Here is a 22,941-nt window from a genome sequence, read left to right on the forward strand (position 1 = left end):
AGTGACAGGTGAACGGAGGAGCCCAGGGAGAGGTGAACAAGAGGGGCCCAGTGACAGGTGAACGGAGGAGCCCAGGGAGAGGTGAACAAGAGGGGCCCAGTGACAGGTGAACGGAGGGGCCTGGTAACAGGTGAATGGAGGGGCCCAGTGACAGGTGAACGGAGGGGCCCAGGGAGAGGTGAACAGAGGGGCCCAGTGACGGGTGAACGGAGGGGCCCAGGGACAGGTGAATGGAGGAAACTCAGTGATATGTGAATGGAGTGCCCGGTGACATGTGAACAGAGGGGCCCATTGACAGGTGAACAGAGGGTCCCAGTGACAGGTGAATGGAGGGTCCCAGTGACAGGTGAATGGAGGGGCCCAGTGATAGGTGAATGGAGGGGCCCAGTGACTGGTCAGCAGAGAGGCTCAGGGACAGGTGAGCAGAGAGGCCCAGGGACAGGTGAACAGAGGGGCCCAGTGACAGGTGAATGGAGGGGTCCAGTGACAGGTGAACGGAGGGGTCCAGTGACAGGTGAACAGAGGGGCCCAGTGACAGGTGAACCGAGGGGCCCAGTGACAGGTGAACGGAGGGGAGGGGCCCAGTGACAGGTGAATGGAGGGGCCCAGTGACAGGTGAACAGAGGGGCCCAGGGAGAGGTGAACGGAAGAGCCCAGCAACAGGTGAATACAACCCGGGAATGCTAGAGTCCAGATTCACTCTCTTTGCTCTTGGGTGAAGAGGCAAGAAGTGAAATCTCTCTAACAGGAGCTTTCTGCAGGATGCAAACATTTAGTCTTGCCTTTTTTTTCTAGAGAGCAAAAGCAAGATAACTCCTGCGTAAGGGCATACAGTTTTTAGTCACGGATGAAGAATAAAATACTACGCAGTCTTAGAACATGCGCTTTCCCCCTCGTCATTAGTTTTGCTTTTATAAAAAATTCCCAACAGAAGCCTCCCGTGGACAAATATAATTTGTATCTGTAGCTCTCTAGCACCTGATGTTGGCTCCACATATCGCAGGGCACTTCCGAGAGGTTTCCAGAGCCCTGTTCCGTGTGTTGGGCAACCCCCATCCACCGGGAGTCCTGGTCTTCAGCTCCGGGGCCAGGGTGGCACTGCCCAGTGGCCCTGGCTCCACACTCAGCCTGAGTCAAGCAGTGAGGGGAGGTTAGAACCCCTGCACGCGTGGTTACTGCCTCTTGCTGTTACTTCCGGTGCTCTGGTTCCCTGCGGGGCCGTAAGCACGCCGGCTTCGGTGTGCATGCGAAGAGCAGGTGTGTGGTAGGCTGGGACCGTGCCAACCAGTCCGCCAAACACCAGTTGTTACTTCACTTGTTTTCCCAAGAATGGTCTTTTAAAGCAAAATTAAATTTCAAAATTTGAAATGTGGAGGGAATTGACAAAGCCTTTTCTCCTTTCATGTGGAACCCTAGGTCTTGGAGGAGGGCACCTTCCAGGGCAAGTTCTGTCCAGTCGAGTTTCTGGACAGACCCCTAGAGCCCCAGACGCGTGTCTTAGTCGGGCTCAGAAACGTTGTTCCACGGGTCTGTTCCCAAGGACCTGGAGACAGGGGTGGAGGGCGGCGCCCGCAATGAGGTCGGAGGGACCCACGCCTGGGCCCTCACTGCAGACGAAGACCACTCGGCGGAGAATGTGCTCTGGAAACAACACGTGGGGAGTGTCTGTGAATTTGCTTGTCTCTATTCCGAAATCCTAGTTCTTAGACAAAGAATGATGCCTTCTCTTTTTTTCTGACATTTCTAATTAACAGCCGCTATTCCATTACCACATAAATAGGCTCTGCCTTATGCTTTTAGTAACACTCCTTACACTGTGAGACACTGAAGTCTTCATTCCCTGCTTCCAAAAATACCTTATGATCCACATTAAAAAGCCATTTCTGTAGGACATGAAATTGTGAATATTGGAAATTTGGTGTGGTTCCAAACGAGTGTGTTTGTATATATATCAGTGTATACACCTCCTTCCCATGTGGCCGTACAAAAGTGGAAAACAAAACAGAAAGACTACTGTATACGCAGGCCAAAAGATAAGTTTTGCAAGCCATCAAATTTTCATGGTGTGTAAGAGACTTTCCAGAACATCATTAATGCATTATTAGTTGTGCATTAAATCAACAGACGCTAGATTTCATCTCGGCACAAAGTCCTCCGAAGAACGGAGAGATTTGGTGAATGTCCACGTTCCACACAAAACGACTCTTTTACAGGTCCAGGCCGCCGTTCTGCTTGTGCCCCAGGGAAGGACTGTACTGCTCTTCTCAGGCCCCGATATTCCAGAAATCACGCCCTCAGAGTCTATGGATTTCTCACTGTTACACGGGGACGTGGAGGAACCAGCACTGCAATGGAAGAACTCCCACGTTGTCGTAACTGAGGATCCCTTGGCATCCTGCCGGACTGGGATGTGGCCCGAGAGAAGGGCCGAGCACTTCTCATCCTGGGAGGGATCAGCCTGCACCACACCTTGACGGTGACGCAGAAAGGGCACGATTCTGTGCGTAGATACAGCTGAGACAACGGCTGGGTGGGATCCAGTCTTCTTCAGTCATAGAATAACCACAAGGTTTATGCCATCCCCATTGTGTAGAGAGGGAAACTGAGGCTCAGAGAGAGAGAAATGCACAGCTGAGGAGAGGAGGCCGGTGGCGAGGCCCAGCCTTCTGACTCCCGAGTGCCAGTCGCATGCTGGCCGCGAAGGGCGCTGCTTTCTTCCTTCTTGTTGAGTCTGCGCTTTTGGAGAGGCATTGGCTCAAGGTCAAGAACCGTCCTCACGGTCATGTTGGGTAGAGGCCTAGGGAACTCTGAAGGCCACGGTGTGGGGTATTCTCACGGGCCCACGCCATTGTGGTTCGCACAGCTGCGTGTGACAGAATCGTAACCGTGCAAAGTGCGTGTGGGTGGCATTGAATACGGGACCCCGCAAACGGGGGCTGCCCGTGAGTCTCACTCCCTCGGCCTCAGGGCCACGGCTCCCATGTTCACGAGCCAACCCAGCCATTGCTCACGTCCCCCGACATTCAAGTGCTCTCCGCCTTGGCATGGGGGACCTGCCACAGTGTGTGAGACTCACTCAGAGGGAATCAAAGCTCCAACTTACCTTTCCGTAGGATCCTTGTCCTAGAACTTTCAAGAGTTCAAACTGGGAAGGGTCGGCCTTCTCAAAGCCTTCCTTTACATGGTGGCTGATGTCGATTTCCTTGACGGTGCCTTCCTCCTGCAAGAGAGCGGTGGTACATGGTGAATACACCCATCAGCAGGCTCCTCTGGATTCACCACACTCCCGTCCTACACTGAAGTTACGACACGCTGGGTCGTGTTATGGATTTTGAGGACCGCAGTGAAGGCAGGGAAAATCTCTTCTCGACCCTCAAGGTCTTCCAGCCGGACTGAGGATTGAATTTACATGAGACCGATTAATAGGAGAAAAAAAATCAAAGTATTATTCCATGTGCACAGAGGCCCAGTAACGAAGCTGAGACCTAGAGAAATGACCAGAGCAGGCAGTTTTTATTCTTTTTTTTTAAGATTTTATTTATTTGAGAGAGAGAGAGAGCACAGACAGGGTGAGGGGAGAAGCAGACTCCCCGCTGAGCAGGGAGCCCGATGCGGGGCTCGATCCCGGGACTCCAGGATCATGACCTGAGCCGAAGGCAGACGCTTCACCGACTGAGCCACCCAGGCGCCCCCAGTTTTTACTCTTTATAGACAAAGGGACAACAACAAATCTGTCAGGGATGGGCAAGACAAGGAAAGCTTGACTTTGGGAGCTTCAGTTAATTAGGAATTATAAGAGGATTTGGGCTGGGGCAGTAAACTGGGAAAAAGTAGCAAAGGCTCCTGTCTCTGGGGACAGGCTGTCTCTATTTCCTGGTGACGAAGGGTACCCTCCCCGGGGCGGGGGGTGGTACTGTGACACGTGGGACATCACAGAGCTTTATGCCATCATCCTTCTCTGTGCCTATCTCAGGAAGCAGGCCGGGGAGCTCTCGCTTGCTTCTTTTCCACATGGATATTTGTCATTTGGTCTCATCTCAAGGACTCGTCAGGAGCTCTCCACAAAATCCATTCTGTGTCCAACAGTTTGGGCAAAAGTTGGAATAGGGATGATTATGGGACCCGTGTGGCAGAATGAACCTCTGAGATCTGTCTCAATGTCAGCGGGGCTGTGCTGAAAAGGGCCGTTGACAGGCTCCCTACGTGGCCGTGGTTTGTGAAACGCAGATGTGTGTCCTCCTCCTCCTTCCTGAAGGATACCTTTGCCAGAGCTAATGCAAAGTGCATTCCGTTGGTCTCCCAGAGACTAACGGTCAGAAGAAGCAGTCAGACAAGATTTTTTCTGCCAGTCCAGAAGCAAGATTTCCCAGTAGGAAAAAAAAAAAAAAGTCCTTGTTCTTTAAATTGACATGGACAGAAATCACTACGATTTTTCGTCAGAGAATTTCCTGTCCCCACAGATGCATCACTTCACTTACAACAGGGTGAATTCACCCATTGCCAGCAATCTGAAGTTGGGAAGCTGGGAAAGAGGCGTTTTTCCTGACAGTAGAGGCTCACTGTTGCTCAGTGCCTCGCTGTGCTTCTCTGGGACTCCCCTTCCAGCCCCTCCATCCGAGCATTCACCCCTGCTCTACCATCTTGGCATCGGGCGAGGTGTTGAAAAACAGCAGAATGGGCTGGCTGAAAAGCTCATCTAAAAATAGCGCCCAGTAATCACAAGCACATTGTGTTCTGGGCACTCAGGACTTCTCATTGTTTCTTTCATTCCTTAAGAAATTGTTTTGAAGTAGAGATTCAGTCCGAGTCAGGCCCAGAGCTACAAGTGTTAGAGATGAGTTTCCACTCCCGGGGCTCAGGGACACCACCCCTTCTCCCTGGAGTTAGTCGAAGAGCAGCTCTTTTCAAGTGAAATCTTAATAGCAGTAATTTACATGACAGGGGTCTCTCTAAAATGTACGGAGATTTCGGTTTCTCAAAAGTTACGAATTGTTATATTTTATCTCTGCGTAACCAGTTTTGGACACCTTTAAAGTAGACCAAGGTCGTACGCGCCGCAAAACCTCACTGCAGGTCAGCAGCCTGTGCAGGAATGTTTTGCTTTTTCTCTTCCCATGGTTAAGAGAACGCTCCAATTTCTACATCTTTGAGGATTATTTGCCATTTTTGTAGAAACAGTGGTTTTTCTAATTGTGAACAGAAACAAATGAAAATAGCCAAAATGGATTCTTTTTGATCAGTTCCTAAGGTTCCTAGGAGCTCAGTTAGGAAACCAATTAGAATGTCATTGATTTGTGATCACTTCTTGAATAAATAAGTAAGGCTCGGGGGCAAAGGTCACCCAATTGGGGATTATATTTAGACTGTAGTCTGGGGTGGAGGTCACAGTTGAAGACATTCCCGCTTTCGGCCTCAAGCCTCCTGGACCTGCAGACCCTGTAGGCTCAGGAGACCGAGCAGCTTCTGGAAGGAACGTCTCCATTTAGCACAGGAAGGGAAAGCGACCGCGGGACCCTCAGCTTCACCGTGGTGCCTGGTTTCCCACAAAGACTGCACTCTGTGGGCCTGCAGCAGACTTTGATTTCCCACTCAGAAAACAAGGCCAAAGCCGAAGTTCAAAACACTTCTCCAAGTCCCCATAGACACATAGATGCTATCCTTCCCTGCTGTTGACTTGTCAACTGAAGAAAGAGATGGAAGATGATTGGTCACTTAAGTGAGAACAAAGTGCCCCTTTCCTGTTAATGAAGCACTTTCCAGCAGTGGGCCCACTGACCACCCTCTCCCTACGGCGTAGCCCGCTGGGAGTCCCCCAGAATTCCGATTTCCCTCCTGAATGAACTTCCATCACGCAGCCGCGGTAATTCGCACCTGCATTACGAACAAGGTCATAATTTCCTGAATCCCGTCTTTCTGTGACTTCATTTTGGTAAGGGACACATCAACAGTCACAGTGCTGAATAGAGAGTCAAATTCAACACTGTCATGGGCGCAGAGTGGAAGAGGGACAGTGTCCACTCAGATGGCCAAGGAGCCCGGGGACAACGGGGGCGTGCACTCTTGGCTTGGCCTCCAATCACACTTCACAGCACATGTGTGTTTCATGACGATTCCAGATCATTCCTCCTCTTCAGCTGCTCTTTGTGGAGAGCCAGAGGCCCACAGTGGCGGTAAGTGAGGTCACTCAACCCGCTGGGACGCCGTCAGGTGGCATTCTTACAGTGGGAGCCCGCTGTGCCCAGTCCCTGGACATTCCCACCACGTCCCCGCTCCTGGAGCGCCAGCCGGTGAAGCTGACTTCTCCTCCCTGTCCACCGCGCCCCCTTCCATTTCAGAAGTTTACCTTCTTAACATTTCAAATCAAAGGCTTACAAACAAATCTCTCAGAACATTTCAAGTGTTGTGTATTCTTGCTGTCCAAGAATTTAGAGCAAACGTACCCAAAGCACATAGCTAGTTTCACCCCCGAGAATGGCATCAGAAACCTCAGAACTCTCTTCCCTGATCACATTGCAATGCGGTTCATTTCCCACGTGAAATCACTAAGGTCTTTAAGAGCAAAGACTCTCAGTTATCCCTAAGGAACCAAGAGTGTCACATTTTAGATTTCAGAGTTTTGCATTTGTAGTGACATTTTGGCTTGAATTCGCCTGAGGATACTTTGCTTTTCTCTTTCCCCAGAACTTAAAAGAAAGAAAGAGGGGAGGGCAAGGGAGGGGAGGGATGGGGAGGGGAGGGGAGGGGAGGTTGATCCCGTGCTGACCACAGGGGCCCGTGTGCATAGATGCAGGCAGGGAGGGGAACATGTCCAGGCATGTCTGCTCTTGTTTCCGGATGGAACGTCCTATTTTCTGGATGATCACTGCCCTAAAGGGCAACTAGAATTATAATATCACCCATGTGTCATTTTGAAATAAATGCCTTTTCTTTGTTATCAGGCAGGCCATTTTATGTAGAACTCTGTGGATTTTAATGTTATTCCTTTCAGAAAATAAACTCTGTCCCTACATGCTCTACATATGGCATTAAACATTTGGTTTCTAGTGTGATTCCTGTGAATGGGTTATTTTTTTTTTTTAATAACTTGAGAAATTTGGTGGGGAGAAAGTGGTACCTTGCTTCACAAGCAAGAGGATTTCAAAAATGTTCTAATGAGAGAGATAAAAGCTAGAGAAATAAATTGTTTAAATGACATCAATATGTGACAAGATAATTTGTGACAATGAATTTTTTAAGTGCCTGCTGAATTGTTTTTGAACTTCTGACGGATCACAGAGCTTCATGGGCAGGTACCCAGCAGTGGTCGTGAGAGGCTGGTGGCTGCAGAGAGTGATGAAAGTGGGCGGGGGGGGGGGCACCTCACAGCTGTCCCCTCCTCCCTGCACTGAGGTCACTTTCTTAGAATGTCCTCCGTCCCGAAACATCTGTTATTCATGTCATTTTTGAAGGGAGAATATTTGTGAAAAGCACGTGCAAATCAAAAGTTGTGAACTATTAACGATAAAGACATAGAAAATAAAAGTTGGGCAAGTGTTAGCTTCACCTCCAGAACAGGGGGAGAGTTCATTCTAGAAATTACCAATTCCCAGGTGGGATATCAATTCCCATGCAGGGTACAGAGTGGAGGATTAAACAGGTGGTTTATAAAAGTGTAGAAAAGAACAAGGAAAGGACCTAGCCTCTGAGTCTCTGGGAGCAAGTCCTTCAGAACCCCTGGGGGAGCTAGGAGCTGGTTAAGTGTGCGGATCCCGGGGTGCGGGGGCAAGGCCTGGAATCTGTGAAGGACAGGGTCCTAGCTCGGAACACAGAACTGGGTTTCACTTAGCTTCCCTGCTCACACCAGCACTCCTTCCCCTCCTGTGCTTCCCACCAGCTTATGTGGATGCTCTATCTACTCAGTGAAAATAAAAATTTCATTGTCCCCCCACCCCCAAGTTCACCAGGTGCAGACACAACTCTGAAAGGATTTTCCAAACTCAGGGTCTCTGGTAACTCCACTACCCACTGGCATCCGGCTCCCACCACCTCACACCAAGTCATGACAGGGTGCTAACCCCAGGGGTCAGATCCCCGAGCTCCCCGCCTCTCTGTCTTCCTTGGGACATTTTCCTCACTGGCATCCAGGATGTCCTGCTCCCTGGGACCCTCCTACCTCCCCATTCTCTGTCTCCGTTCCTCCTTCCTTATCTCTCTGCCTCCCAGCATCCTGCCACACCCACCTCAGTCCCTAGCCTTCTCCCCTGTGATCGCCCCCCCTTGGACCCCACCCGTCCTGGGGATTTATGCCGACCTCAGACGGGACCTCTCCCCAGGACTCCGACTCTGGAGGCCCACCACAGGCAGCTGAATGTGTGCAAGAGCCATCTGAGGGGACATGGCATCTCATGTCCTCCTTGAGGCTTTCCTTCATGCAGGGGTGGGCACGAGGTCCACTGGGACTTGTCACCAGCACCCCTGCCCTGTGAGGCCATGAGGTCACCTCAACTTCAGCAGCTGTGTCAGTTGCCATCAAGGAGACAGTCCACTTCCACTGTCCTCTTATTCCAGGTTCTCCCTCTAACACAGGTTTTGGCCTCTGAATATTTGCTACTAACTTCTCAACTCACTAGTGTATTTACATATTTTAAGAAAGATCGTGTATCCAGTACTATTGACTTTTTAGCAAGAAAGCTTGACACTCACAGTCTAGGGTGTTGCTAGAAACAGAAGTTCAGGAATGCTTTCGGGGTGGAGAGAAGAGCCACCCCACAGCTTTCTGTGCCTCCTCCAGAAGGTAAAGATCAGAGGGGATGCCCTAAACAGCCCTGGAAGGTGGAGGGATGGCCGGGGGTGGGGTGGGAAGTGGGGAGCTTCCCCTGGGAGCTCTGCACCGTCTGTGCAGGTTTGGGGTCTTTGTTATCAGCAAAGCTTGCTGGACCCATGAAGACATGCAGCTCACTGCAAAAACCCCAGGGTGGGTGGCTCTGTTCCTCGTGCTAATATGACATGAGGATGACCGGAACCACAAACTCTAAGAACCAGAAGGACCCCCTCCTTTCGGACAGGTCAGGCGGCTCCTTCAGCGGATCAGGGGCCTGCACCCACCCTGCAGGCCGCATGGCGGCCCTCCGAGCAGGCCTGGGCCGTGTGTGAGCAGCCCTGCACGCGCCTCGGCTAGAGTCTGCTCTCGCCGGGGTGTGGGGACAGGCTGGCTGCCTTTGTCCCATTCATTTCTCGGGAAACGATGTCTAGAGAGAGTTTCCTCTCCATCTCCCCGGGGCTAAAAATAAGCTGAGCCACTTAGTACAGGGCACCCCTCCCAACACGAGTGGAAATCAAGCTAGTCCTATGGCACTTGCTGGAATCCAGACAAAACAGGGATGGCTTTATTTAGGAAGAAATCTACAACTGCGCCGGAGGGAGGCGAGCAGGAAGGCCGAGGGCCTGGGAAGAGAAAGGAAAACCTGGTGAAATGTTGAGACAGCAGGTAGAAGCTCTGAAATTTCAGGAGTGGGACACAAGACACCCGAGTAGGGGAAAGATGTGCTCAGCTGCCCGAGATCTGTTTCCCACCCTGGTCGTTTCCAGTGCAGGAAGCACAGGTTTATTTGATCCAGTGCTTGCAGGACAGGCAGGAGGGGTACCTGCGGGCAGGAGGGGCACGTGCGGGCAGGAGGGGCACGTGCGGGCAGGAGGGGCACCTGTGGGCAGGAGGGGCACCTGTGGGCAGGAGGGGCACGTGCGGGCAGGAGGGGCACGTGCGGGCAGGAGGGGCACCTGTGGGCAGGAGGGGCACCTGCGCTGACCCGCACAGCCCACGGCTTGCTCTCATCCTGGAACGCTGCGTTTCCTTCTTCCCCAAGAGCGGCAGCACAGAGGTGCGGTTGCCGTGGTAGCTCACGCCCAGGGACACTGGGTCAGGACAGGGCGCCTGTACAGGATGTCAGGGCAGACGAAGTGAAGGACACAGAGGAAGCGTGGGAGATGCCGCAGAACCAATCCCCGTTGCCTTCCATCCCAAATCCGGCCTTCGACCACCTGCACTCCGGTTAGTTCCGGTTGTCGAGTGTTCCCCTGTGTTTGAGTGAGAGCCCCACCCCCTCACCGGGCGGGATCTCTTCGCCCCCATCGCCTGCTGTCCCCTCCAATCACCTTCCCTTCCATCCTCCGAGAGGCTCTTGTCTGCAGCCATTCGTAGAAATCTCAGTCCACACAAGTCGGACTCCCCGAGGGCTGGACTGTAACACAGACCCCGGAGTGGCATTTCTGCAGGGCCTCCCTCGCCCGGGGGAGGGCTGTGGGGCCTGAGGGCCACGGCGTCCTGGCAGGCAGGCTGCGGCTCCCCATCGTCCCGGTGGGCCCCCCCGCCGCAGCCCCCTGGGGAAGCAGTGTCCGAGGCCGAGGCGCGGGGCTCTGGGGGCCGTCCGACTCTACACTTGGCTCCTGGGCTCTTCCCACCTCTTCTCGAAAGTTGCCTTCTGTGATGTGCTTTCTAACGAGTCACCTCCAACACAAGACAAGAACATCGCTATCTGCGGGTGAATTTATTCAGATGCACCAAGGAGTCTCCAAAGAGCCTCAAAACTGGGTGTGGATGGAAAACGACGCCTTAGGTCCAGACACAGAGAAGTTTCCTCAAGGAACAGACAGCTTTCTGTGGGGATGGTACTGTTCTGGGGCAGCAGGATGCGTGCACAAAGGGGGCTGATGACCTTATTCCTTAGCACAACTTTAAAAATAGCGCCAAGTAAAGACCTACAGAGGGTGATGGAACACCACCAGGTGCTCACCGAATAGACAATTATCACCACGCTGTTTCTCTTCCTCTTCCTCAGAACCTTTTCACTTTGGGTTTGAGATGTGTAGTACGGAGAAAGATATACTGAGAGATAAGAGAAAACATAGGCTTTAAAATCCCAAATGAAAAACCTGCGTGATGATAACCCACAGGATGAGTATAACTAAGGAAGCTACGTCATATCCCAGTGGTATTTAGTGGGACAAGCATCATACTTTCTCTAGCAAGGGAATATTTCATTTATCTGTCACCTTCTCCAATGCTCAAATATTTATGTATTTCTTTTTTATTTTTTAAAGTTTATTTAATTTTCATAATCTCTACACCGGATGTGGGGCTTGAACTCACGACTCCCGAGACCAAGAGCCACACGCTCCTCCGACTGAGCCAGCCAGCCGCCCCAATTATTTATGTATTTCTGACTTGATATCCTAGTTTTTTCCCCAAAATCAACATTTTGTAAATGTTTGATACTCTCTCTCTTTCTCAAATAAATAAGTAAATCTTTAGAAACAAACAACAACAAAAAAACCTGATGTTCCTGACGGAGCAGAATAAGGAAATGCTGAATCAGCCAGTGGTCGGCAGCTCAGCACCCGCACGACTCTTCCACTCACACGAGGCTGTTTTCTGTTTCAAGTCTTCTGTAACTACAGTCCGTGAACAGCCCTGGGTCCCCTGCTTACGCCTGGGCACGAACCTTGCCCAGGGTGCACGGAGCCACCCGGACGGACAGCTATGTGTCCATTCTCACGACGGATCATGGCCTGCTCTTGTGCCTTCTCTAGTAAAAGGGGACAGTCCCGTGGCCGGACTACACTGTTATAGGCAGAAGACAAATCTACGAGTGTCATTACGGGGGTTTCACTTATTTTTCCCATCAAAAGAAAACTTGAGGTATGGAACCACGGCTCTCCAGCACCATCCATAAGAACTTACATTTGGGGCTACCAGTCAGAGGGTAGGTTCAAATCTTCAAAAGGGCAAAGAATATTCTCCAAGATAATGTGAATAATCAACATCTACATGGATTGTTGGTGTCTTTCTTGATAGATGCAGAAGATCATGACTGTAAATCTGTCCTGGGGAACATTTAAGTCAAAGGTACAAACCGTAATGAAAGTACAGTTTCTCTAGCACTCACTGGCAAACCAGACCTAAAAGGTGAGTCAAGGGCGCATATCGAGCTGGTGGGCAAAAAACATGGGCTTAGATGTCCATCGAAAGATGTGGGGCTCGGGGCAACAGCCCCTTCTCCTGTGGAGCGAGCAGAGGGAGGGAGCACGGGACAGGCTGGTGGGGTGTCTCTAAACAAACCTGTGTAGAGAAAGCCACTTTGGTTTCCACGAAGAAAAAGTGGCTTAAGTAACAGATTTTTTAATGGTCCAACAAATACGTGGCGATAGTTAAGACTGATTGCTCCGACTGGAAAAGCCTTATCCTGGAATACCGACATTCCCAGCCCTTCCTCTGAAAGTAGAGGTGCAAAGCAGCTCTCCCTGCCGGAGGGGGGGGCACTGGACATTTGGGCAGACTCGTGCCTGGAATCTGCACGAGGGCCGGCCAAGCTGAATCTGTAGGGTGCAGATAACAATGAATTCTTCAAATTGATAACATTGTTCACATTCAGATAGGAATAATTTGCAAAAGGACTGTAAGGGGCCACCTTGCTTGGGGAGAATAATGGCAGCACCATTTGCCATTTGGACAAAGACGCAGGATGAGGTCATGTGTTGGGGAAAATAATAGTTGTGCCCTGTAAAGAATTTTATATTGTGATAGAAAATAATCAGCTACAATGCAAGAAATGATCTAAAGAGCCACTAAATCCATGTTTTAAAAGAGAAAGAAATGTGAACAGAAAAGAAAATTCCATGAATAGATAAGCACTGGTCTTATTTGCAGACTTCTTTTATTCCATACACAAATTCCATGGTCTATCCAGAGCACGTGCATTCATACCTTCTGACCCAGGAATCTCAGTTTTCAGACTTTATAAATAAAATCTGAATATAGGAAGTTGTTTGTTACAATGTATTTTTTTAATATATAAGGATGAAGGAATGGGAAACAATTTAAATGTCCAGCAAACTCGGAAGAATTCAGTAAATGATGATACATCTACCACATGGAATTGTATGCAGGCATTAAAAGCGATTGTGCTGTTCACAATTGCTCCCAGAATAATGGGATACTTAGGTAAAACCTACCAAAAGACAACCGTCGCTGTGTGCTGAAAACTACAGAATGCTATGGAAAGAAATCAAAGAAGAGCTAAGTAAACAGAGAGAGATGCCATGTCCGTAGATCAGAAGACTCAACACAGTGAAGAGTTTAATTCTCCAAAAATTGATCTGTAGTTATAACGCAACTCTTATCAGAATTTAAGCTAGGCTTTTTGTAGGTATAGACAAGCTCATTCTAAAATGGAAATGCAAATGCCAAAAACCAGAAATAGCTAAAAACAATTCTGAGAAAGAATAACCAAGTGGGAGGAATCACTGAAGCCATGTGAAGGCTTAAAAGGTAGCTAAAGTAATCGAGGGAGTGTGGTACTGGGGGAGGGGCAGATGCGGGGGCCAATGGAACAGAATGGGGGGACCCTGGAATAGACCCATCCAGTTATACCCAACTGTTCTTGGACAGCGATGGGAAGTTAATTCGATGGAGGAAGGAGTCTTTTCAACAAAGAGTGCTGGAGCAGTGGACGTCCAAGGGAAAAAAAAGAAAAAGAAAAAAAGCAATGTGAACTAAATCCTGTAACTTATACAACAATTAACTGAAAACGGATCAGAGATATAAATGTAAACCATAAAACTATAAAATGTTTAGTAGAAAAGCTTCAGGACTTACAGCTAGGGGAAAAATTTCAGACATGACAGCAAAAGCATGATCCCTAAAAGGGAAAATTGATAAATTGAACTTAATCAAAACTTAAAACGTTTGCTCTCAAAGAGTCCGCGAAGAAGATGAATAGAGACGCTAGAGGCTGGGAGAAAACATTTGCAAAGCACTCATCCAGTGAAAGTCTGTGTCCACAACATAAAGAATTCTCAAAATTCAACAGTAAAATAAAACAAACAGTCCAATTAAAAAATGGACAAAAGAGATAAATAGTTGTTTCACAAAAGAAGATAGATGGATGGCAAAGAACCACATGAAAATATACTCAACATCTTTAGCCATCAGAGAAACATAAAGCTGCAATAAGATATCGCTACCTACCTATCAATGACTACAAGAAGAAACAAAACAGTGATAACATCAGTGCTGACAAGGGTGCAGAGGAACTGGATCTCTCACACACTTCCCAGTGGTATGGCCGCTGGAAAACAGTCTGGAAGTTTCTTACAAAATGCAACCTGCACTTACGGGACAAGCCAACAAGTGCATCCTTGGACAGTAATCCCAGAGGAAGGAAGCCTCTGTTCATACAAAAATCTTTACTTGTAACACCCAGGCTGGAAACAACCCAGATGTCCTTTGAGGGGTAAATGGTTGAGCAAGCTGAGACTGATCATCACACAGCAGTAAAACAGAACAAACTATCGATACACACAACTCGAATGAATCACCAGAGAATTATGCAGAGTAAAAAAAGCCCATCTCTACAGATTATATTTATATGATTTCCTTTGTATGTCATTCTTGTCATGACAAAATTACAGAGAAAAAGAACATATTAGTGGTTGCCAGAGGTAGCGTTATGTGCGTCCATAAAAGAGCTGTAGGAGGGATCTTTGTGGAGGTGAGAATTCTGTGTCTTGATTGTGGTGGGACTTACGTGAATCTACATATGTGATGAAACTGGATAGAACTACACACAGACACACACACATACAACTGGTAACACCTGAAGAAAATCTGTTGATGGCACCAAATGCCAAATTCCTAGTTTTAATATTGCAGTATTGTTGGGGCGCCTGGGTGGCTCAGTCATTAAGCGCCTGCCTTCGGCTCAGGTCATGATCCCAGCGTCCTGGGATCGAGCCCCGCATCGGGCTCCCTGCTCGGCGGGAAGCCTGCTTCTCCCTCTTCCACTCCCCCTGTTTGTGTTCCTCTCTCACTGTGTCTCTCTCTGTCAAATAAATAAATAAAATCTTTAAAAAAAAAAAAATATTGTAGTATTGTTATACAACATATTACCAGCAGGGGAAATTGGGTGAAGGGCAGACAGGAGTTCTGTACTAGTTTTTGTAACTTCCTGCGACTCTATAATTATTTCAGAATAAAAAAAATTTTGTTAAGTGATTTTGAAGTCCATTTGGCAACGTTGAAAGAGTCTTATTATAAGACTGTACATCAAAGGAGGCAGCCTATAAATTTTATGTACATGATGGTTACCATGATATTTAAAAGATGTGTAGGAAAAATATTTATGGAAACTAATTAGAGGTATTTTTTTTTAAGATTTTATTTATTTGCGAGAGAGAGAGGATGAGAGACAAGAGAGCATGAGAGGGAGGAGGGTCAGAGGGAGAAGCAGACTCCCTGCTGAGCAGGGAGCCCGATGTGGGACTCGATCCCAGGACTCCAGGATCATGACCTGAGCCGAAGGCAGTCGCTTAACCAACTGAGCCACCCAGGCGCCCGAAAATAATTGGAGGTATTAACGGTAGCAGTATTGGAGGGCTGTAAATGATTAATTTTCTTCCCATTGCTTTCTAAATTTCATTATAAAGAAATATAAAAATGATCAAGAAGACCCCATCTATGTAAGGAAATTTAAAAAACAGTAAAGTCACCTTACCAACTGTCTATGTGAGATTCCCACATTCATCCACTGCTCTCCTATCCAGCAACACTGAAACACTATGGGAAGTTTAGGCAAAATTAACTGTGAGCTAATTAAGCAAATAAAATCTTGCTGCAAGAAAACAAAAAGACAGAAGCCAGCATTAAGTACTTTGGATACCATTTCTGGATGCAAAGAATAAACTTGCCATTTGGTGAAAAAGAAAGGCTCAATATTTTTAAAGCTATTAAAATTTTTATACTCAACATGCAGGATTCATCTTTTGGATTAACACAAAATTTCCAATCAGGGTGCAGATGGTAAACACAAACGTGCGCTATATGGAGACCAACACATACTTTCCAGCCTGGCAGGTGGCCAGTGAGTTAACAGATGATTTTCTTGGGTTGCCAGGTATTTGGGGATGGGTGGTATGAACTTTACTGGAAACCAACAAACAAAAAGCTGGTTTAAAAGTGAGATTAGAGATGAATATCTGCTATAGCTAATCAGACAACCAAGAGGAGTGTGATAAATTTCTCCTAAATAGGTTTGTAGCTATAAATACGAAGAGTTTACGTTTTTTCCTGAAGAGTCATGAGTAGAATCCAAGCAAAATCAAGCGCGGTCGGTTTTGCAGTGTGTGTGGGGGGGATTAGCAATCCCTGTGTCTCTGAGGGACGGTTCCACATAAGTGGCCTTCCCGGATATAAGGCCAAGGCGGGATTCGGTACTTGGGGCGATGGAGGAGAACCATTTCTGCCAATACTCTGGTCCTGGCTATTTTTCCAGTTTCCTGTCAAAAGTAGATCATCGCACATATCCTTAAAGAAGACTGCTGATTCGGTTATCAGAGTTTCGGAACACGGTTCATGGAGCAGGTCTGCTGTATACACTCTATTTTCCTACCGTGATCATTCTTACAAATAGAATCCAGACAGAAAATGATCGTGAACTTCACAATGCAGTTTTAACAATTTCAGTGGCAAGGTGCAGATTACTTTTTACCAGTTTCTAAAACTGCTGAAAAGACAAAAGTTTTGGACAAAAACCTCATTCAAAGAAGTTAGCTGAATAACCATCCCTCTTTTGGTTTTTAAACCATCTTAGTTGACATTTTCAAAGATTACGAAGCGTTCTGCTGAAAAACAAAACAGATAGAACTTAAAGTTTTGGCATGCCCCACCAGCACATACCCTGCAGCCCCCCCACCTGAGCCTGGAGCTGGGAGAACCTGCCCAAGACAATGCAATCAAAAGGCATTAAGCTACCTTGAAATCTACACACGCATTAGTTTTTGCCAATAGGAGCTGTAAATGACAGATTCCCAATGTCATGAGCACAGACGAAGCATTTCTATGGAGGTGACACACTGAGCCAGTTTTCATAGCACATCCTTTCCGATGCTGACAGAGCAGCTCACTGCCCTCAGCAGAATACCAAAAACTGAGAATCAAAAGATCCCTCGTAGGGCCCACCGAGCAATCCGGACAATTAAAGTTTACCCCCCCAGTAGACAGACTTCACCTGCCTAAAGTTCCTGGTCACCCAATGAAAGCAGTTCAGGGACGTGGCGAACGCTTCTCTGAGAAATTAGAGGTTACGTGCAGGGTGAGCACGTTTTCAGCTGACTCCTCCATCGGAGTGCCTTTGTGCACACACCCATTTTGTTCTCGGTGGTACCCTCCAATGCTGTGTTTACTCAGTAAGTGTAGAGGCAGCAGTGAATGCCTTCTGGGTGGTTTACAACGTGTAGCAAAAGCCCCCCTGTTTGGCATTCCGTAGGATGTCCTGCTCCGAGCATCAGTCTGCAGAACCACACGTGCAGTGTGACAACGCCCACCTACTTACGGCGTCAGACATGGGCTCTGGAACTTTCTGCACATGTAGAATCATCACCTACGTTATAGAGAATTTCTGAATTCAAAGAAATCATGAAAGTTTTTAAAAGCCTATCCTAGCTTGGTTTCACCAAAACGCTTCAGCCACGGTCCACAATTCCGGGCAGTATCTTGTTGCCTTTCTAGATCACACACTTGGTCACAGACCTAGTGGATGGTGGAGAAATTCCTAAAGTTCTTCTGAAGCTCTGGCAGTCATATGCCAAAAAGTGAAGTGTTTACCCCAGAATAATGAGATGAAAACTTGCTCAGAAAACCCTGTCGATTGAATCGAGGTGTATGAGTTCTGTCATCTCCCATGCACAAGGAAAAGTAGGTCTTCATTGATGGAATAGCAGCGACGGACCAACCACACAGTCCCTGCGTTTCCGTTCTGGCCGCAACCGCAGGCGCTCGGCAGCTGTCTGTCCGTCCTGAGGTCAAGCTAGGACGCGTGATCTACCAGGCTCGACTAACAGTCTACAGTCTGAGTGGTCCCGTTAGCAGAGGAGTGCACTGATACAATACTGCTGAATTGACATTCACCCAGTAGAATAAATGAAATCCTAAAAAAAATGGGGTGCCTGGGTGGCTCAGTCATTAAGCGTCTGCCTTCGGCTCAGGTCACTATCCCAGGGTCCTGGGATCGAGTCCCGTGTCGGGCTCTTTGCTCAGCTCTGCTTCTCCCTCTCCCTCTGCCTGCCGCTCCCCCTGCTCGTGCTCTCTCTCTCAAGTAAATAAATGAAATCTTTAAAAAAATAAAAAATAAAATCATCCCAGTTGAACTCATATGCTGTAGGTATCTTGGCCACTGACTCATGTGTGGTTAAACTCCTTGCTACCAGACAATGCTCAGAAGGTCCTTGGAACAGAATGGCAAACCTCTGGTGAGCCGCAAGCGTCTCAGGCAGAGTGGGAAGGAGCCCGGGGACAGCTCTGCTAGTGCAGACCCCTCCCGGGGAACAGTACCGGACACCACTGTCACACTGTCACCCGTCTGGCTCATCTCGTTGCTGCTGCCACTCTTACTGAGCCAAGCACAGGGTGCTGCTTTGAATGGACTTGGTTAACTTCTGCAGCAACTGCATTTTCAAAAAGAAAACCAGTCTACTTTCATCTGTGTTTCAATGTTTCCAAATTGCTCTTCTTTCCCAGAATGACAGCTTTGGACCATGAGCGCAAATCCCACTGAGGTTTGCATGTATTCTTGGATCTCACCCAGAACTGCGCTCCACTGAGAAACACACGGGTTAGGTCAAAGCCTTCGTGGGCGCCACGGGCGGGGGTGCCAGGATGCGCTCTCGCCAGCAGGCTGCCCTGAAGCGGCGGCTGAAACTGCACCGTGGCCTGTGTGGGGGGCACGGAGGGACCGTACGGAATGATCCAGCGCAGTCCCTGGAACTGCCGTCACTACGGCAACTGATACAGTCTCAGTTCGGCTTTCGGCCCCTCCTTCCCACAGCCTAATGTGTTCTTCTTACTACCCTTCAAACCTTCCAAATAACGGTTACCCGGGAAATTACCACTGGCCCTTTCCCCAAGTAAGAGCATTGCAAATTTTCATGAGTTGTGCAAATCTTAACTTCTGTTTCAAGCCTTGTGACTACCGTATTCCCGGACGGCAAGGCAGCTTTGCAAAGCGGAGCATGATACGAAGCTTCCGTGTTTCCTTCAGTTGTTAGAGTGGATGTGCACAGTCCGCAACGGGGCCAGGAGCTGCCGAGGGAACAGAAATCCCGAGGCGTCTGTTTCATCGCTCCGGAGGTACATCCTGTTTCGGGGAGGTGCAGAGAGTGGTCAGAGACGAGGAGCCAGGACGAGTCCCCAGGCTTCATCTCATGAGGAGGTAGAGGTAGGCACGCCGGTGACAGTGAGGACCCTGTCTCCTTCACGGAGGTCCTAAGGTCACACGCTGCCCTGTGGCACCGGACCTCAAGCACGCCAACAGGTGTGAGCTTCCATCGGGGCAAAGCTGACCTAGGATGGAATTCCGACGTCCAGCCGAGGAGACTCTGCACCACGACCCCACCGGCAACGTCACCGCAAGTCTTACACACACACGCACGTGCGCACGCACACACACACACATGCACACGCACACATGCACGTGCACACACACACACGTGCATGCACGGCAGGTGCGCTCAGGGCCACCCAATGAAGAGCAGTCCCGGGTCTTACAAAGATAAACCGGGTAACGTACCAAGCCTGATTTTGAAATGAGTCGAGAGAGTTCTTGTTCCTCGAATATTCCCCTGTGTAGCTCACAGTGCGAGTGACAGCAGAAACCACCCGTTCAGTAACCACCCCACGGAATTACCCATTTCTGCAGCAGTCTGGGCTCAAATATACTACACTGGCTTGACCCAGGAACATTCTGTCCGAGAACCGTGCCTTCCTCGTGGGTACCCAGCAGGCCTTACGGCAGGAAAAGGGTGACCTTCTCCAAGTCCGAGGCCCCGGTGGGATGGGACGGCCATGCCTCTGCGAGCTGAGGGAGTGGGACCGGAGGACCCACAGCTCACCCCGCAAAGCTCTGGCACCTACAGGCGGCTCCTGCTGATCCTGTCCGCTGTATCACGCGGGGCACTCACGGTCTGCCCTACACATCCCCTTTTCATCTCTGGGCCGTCCACGTGTGGGCTGTAAAGAGGCTTTCAAAGATGATCATTCTAACGACTTACCAACAGACTTGCTTTGAGCTCCCCATTAAAAGCCTACAGCAGGGAGCAAAGCAGTCAGCTAAAGGCTCCTGGATAAAGTGGGAGAGGACTGCTTTTGGAGTAATTCACCCTTCTGCTGGTTGCATCCTGCTTCAAGTCCCTGTGAAGTGGGCAGAGACTGCCTATAGCCATCAGCACTTTAGTATCACGGGTTTGAAGAGACAGGAAACGCCTCCTGTGTAACCGTGGAACAGATTTTATTCTTCTCTAGGCTCCTGAAGTCAATCCCCAAGATTAAACCGAAAACAGGAAAGTTGGTGTTCTCCAAAAGCTCACTTCATGTTCTACAGTACAACTATCTTAAACGATGGAGATGTGCTTAAGAGAAGCCGATTTCACGCTCATGCTACAGTGAATCTGAGCAGTGACCGTAGGTGAACAGGTCACAGGGGACTCGTACAGAAGCTCACAAGTCCTAAGACTGGTCCTGGCAGGTCTGGCAGGTCTGGGCCTGTAGGAAGAGCAGATTCTGAATGAGGTGCTCGGCCACCTGCTGAGGGATTGCCTCCCCCCGCATCCCCCCCCTAAATAATTACATTTACAATGGATTCTAAGTCATTGAATTCAGACAGGGGAGAGAGAAGTTCACCCTTCAAGCTGGAAGACCGTCATGACAACAAGAAGAAACTGCCTTTAAAATTAAAGTCCTGAATTCCCCTTTGCATTGTGCTTTTGTCTTGTTTCCAGCTTCCCTCGGGAGGCATGTGGTGTGTGTCTTATTCTGGCTCATCGGCCCCCAGGATGCAGACACCTGCGCCAGCAGTCACTCCCAGCAATGACAGTGGTGGTCCTGCCCCGCCTTCTGTCCAGAAGGCCTCCCTGAGCGAGCCTGGCCTCCTAGCCTCACGTGCTGCCCAGGACCTGCACGCCCCCAGAAGGTGCCGGCCCCTCCCCGAGCGCTCAGCACGTTCCCTCCTTAGCTGGGCCGGCATCTTGCAGGAGAGAACAGCCAGCCCCAGAGGGTTTAGACTTCAAGCAGCTGCTGACGGCATGGGCCGGTGAACTCTCAGCCCCAGAAGTCCAGCACCAGATCGGGCAGCGGGTAGGACAGCCTCGGGAGAACCGGCATGAGCCGGATGAAGCTGAGCTCCCAGACGGTGTCCTCTGAGGTCTTGTCGAGGACGCAGGTTGCCAAATGGATCTAGCCCCACCTGGGACTACTTCAGGAGCCATCAGGAAGCCAGGCAGGGACATCACCAGGAGGGACATTTTCCTGACTTGGTGTTAAACTGCCATGCAGTTCTCGTAACTACCTCTCAAGAGAGACACATGAGCCTTGGGAACTTGGGGGAGGGATAAAAAGTGGAAACGCTTTCACATAAACCCAGACTAGAATTTGGGAATTAACCTGCAAGTTACGTCTGGGGTATGGGACAACTTCTAATACCATCAGGGTGTGCACAGGTCAGAACCGACTTATTCCTCGGCTCCTGGAACCCAATGTCCTAGGCCTTATCACTGTCCGTGACTGTAGATAAGGCCGCCTTCCTTTTCATCATTGTACTACGCTGGGCTAAGCCTACATCGCGTCATTTCCAGAACATTCTCCCTGGAAGTGTTCTCAGGCTGTTTCTTGGCATCTCCGGAGGGACCCCCGCACAAGTGTGCATACCAGCTGGACGAGCGGGAGCGTCCAGGGCTCAGCCCCGCCGGGTCCTCCTCCCTCCCGCACCTGCTGACGGCCCCGGGACTCGGCAGCCACACTGTCGGCACCAGACATGCCGCCTCCAGGTAGGGCCGGTGGTTCTGTCTCGGGATGACTCGGGGACCTCAGGGGAGGGAGAGTGCGGGGGCTGATCACGGCATTCTCCCGGCGGCTCTCTACCACCCGCCCCGCACCCTCACACTTCACGTGACTGGACTTTATGTCCAGTCTCGTCGGTTCTGAGCGTTGCCCAACCCTGTCTGGAGTCTCACAAGCCTTTCAAGAAAAGGCGTCTTGCTCTCTTCCGGCCCCCAGGCCTGTTGGCAGGGGCTCTCTCTCCCTGGAGGCTGGAGGGAGAGGGCGAGGCTGCCTCCCATCTGCACGCTCCCGCCTCACTCCTGCACACAACCAGGCCCCGAGAAGCTGAGGGCCAGCCCAAGGTCACTCACGCAGCCCACCGGACGCAGTGCAGGGGCTGGAGAGAACCCAGGCTCCTCACACCACGGACAGCAGACTGAGCCAACGGGACCATCCCGCCGATTTCAGTGACTCACAAGAGAAAAGTCCCCTTTATGTAACAGACGGCAAATGTAAACTGAAGGAACTTGTTAGTCCAAAGAGTTGGGAGCTTCCAGAATGGTTCGGATGAATTAACGCTACCAGGGTAAACTATTAAACCATCAGGGGTCCTCTAAACGCACCTTCACAAAACACCTTTTTGCTACCTCTGAAGACAAATTATGACATTGGATTGACTCCAGCCACATCCATAGTGGTAGATCTGATGTTCTCTCTGAAGCAGGACTGGAGAACCGTGCTCCGGGTCCTGCTGGGTCCTCGCCAACCCCCCCCCCGCCCAGCTCCGCCCTGCTCCCCACTGCGCTGCACGTTGGACATAACCTCAGTATTGCGGCCCTGGGCACAAATGATTAACAAGGAGACTGTCATCAGAAGAGTGACTCAAAAACCAAAAGGAAAACTGTCTACGAGATGAGCAAACACCCAAAGGGGAAATAAGAAAAAGATGACTAATTTTGGTCCATTTCCCAGGACTCCAGTTGAATGTAAGAAAGTACACTTGGGAGCGCCTGGGTGGCTCAGTTGGTTAAGCGACTGCCTTCAGCTCAGGTCATGATCCCAGGGTCCTGGGATCGAGTCCTGCATTGGGCTCCCTGCTCTGC

At 49.7% G+C, this 22,941-nt stretch overlaps 1 protein-coding gene across 1 annotated transcript in view; it reads right to left on the reverse strand.

Annotated features, from left to right (window-relative positions):
- Window positions 1–22,941, reverse strand: part of RPS6KA2 (ribosomal protein S6 kinase A2) — a 259,047-nt gene that overhangs the window by 62,708 nt on the left and 173,398 nt on the right. The window contains exons 5-6 of the mRNA XM_081829387.1: window positions 3,104–3,220; window positions 2,257–2,443 (exon numbers count right to left, since the gene is read on the reverse strand). Of these exons, the coding sequence (XP_081685513.1) occupies window positions 2,257–2,443; window positions 3,104–3,220 (304 nt within the window). The remainder of the gene's footprint in view (window positions 1–2,256; window positions 2,444–3,103; window positions 3,221–22,941) is intronic.

This window comes from Leptonychotes weddellii, chromosome 8, assembly GCF_054177405.1.
Source record: "Leptonychotes weddellii isolate Sample4059 chromosome 8, ASM5417740v2, whole genome shotgun sequence".
In the NCBI taxonomy this organism is placed as follows: Eukaryota; Metazoa; Chordata; class Mammalia; order Carnivora; family Phocidae; genus Leptonychotes; species Leptonychotes weddellii.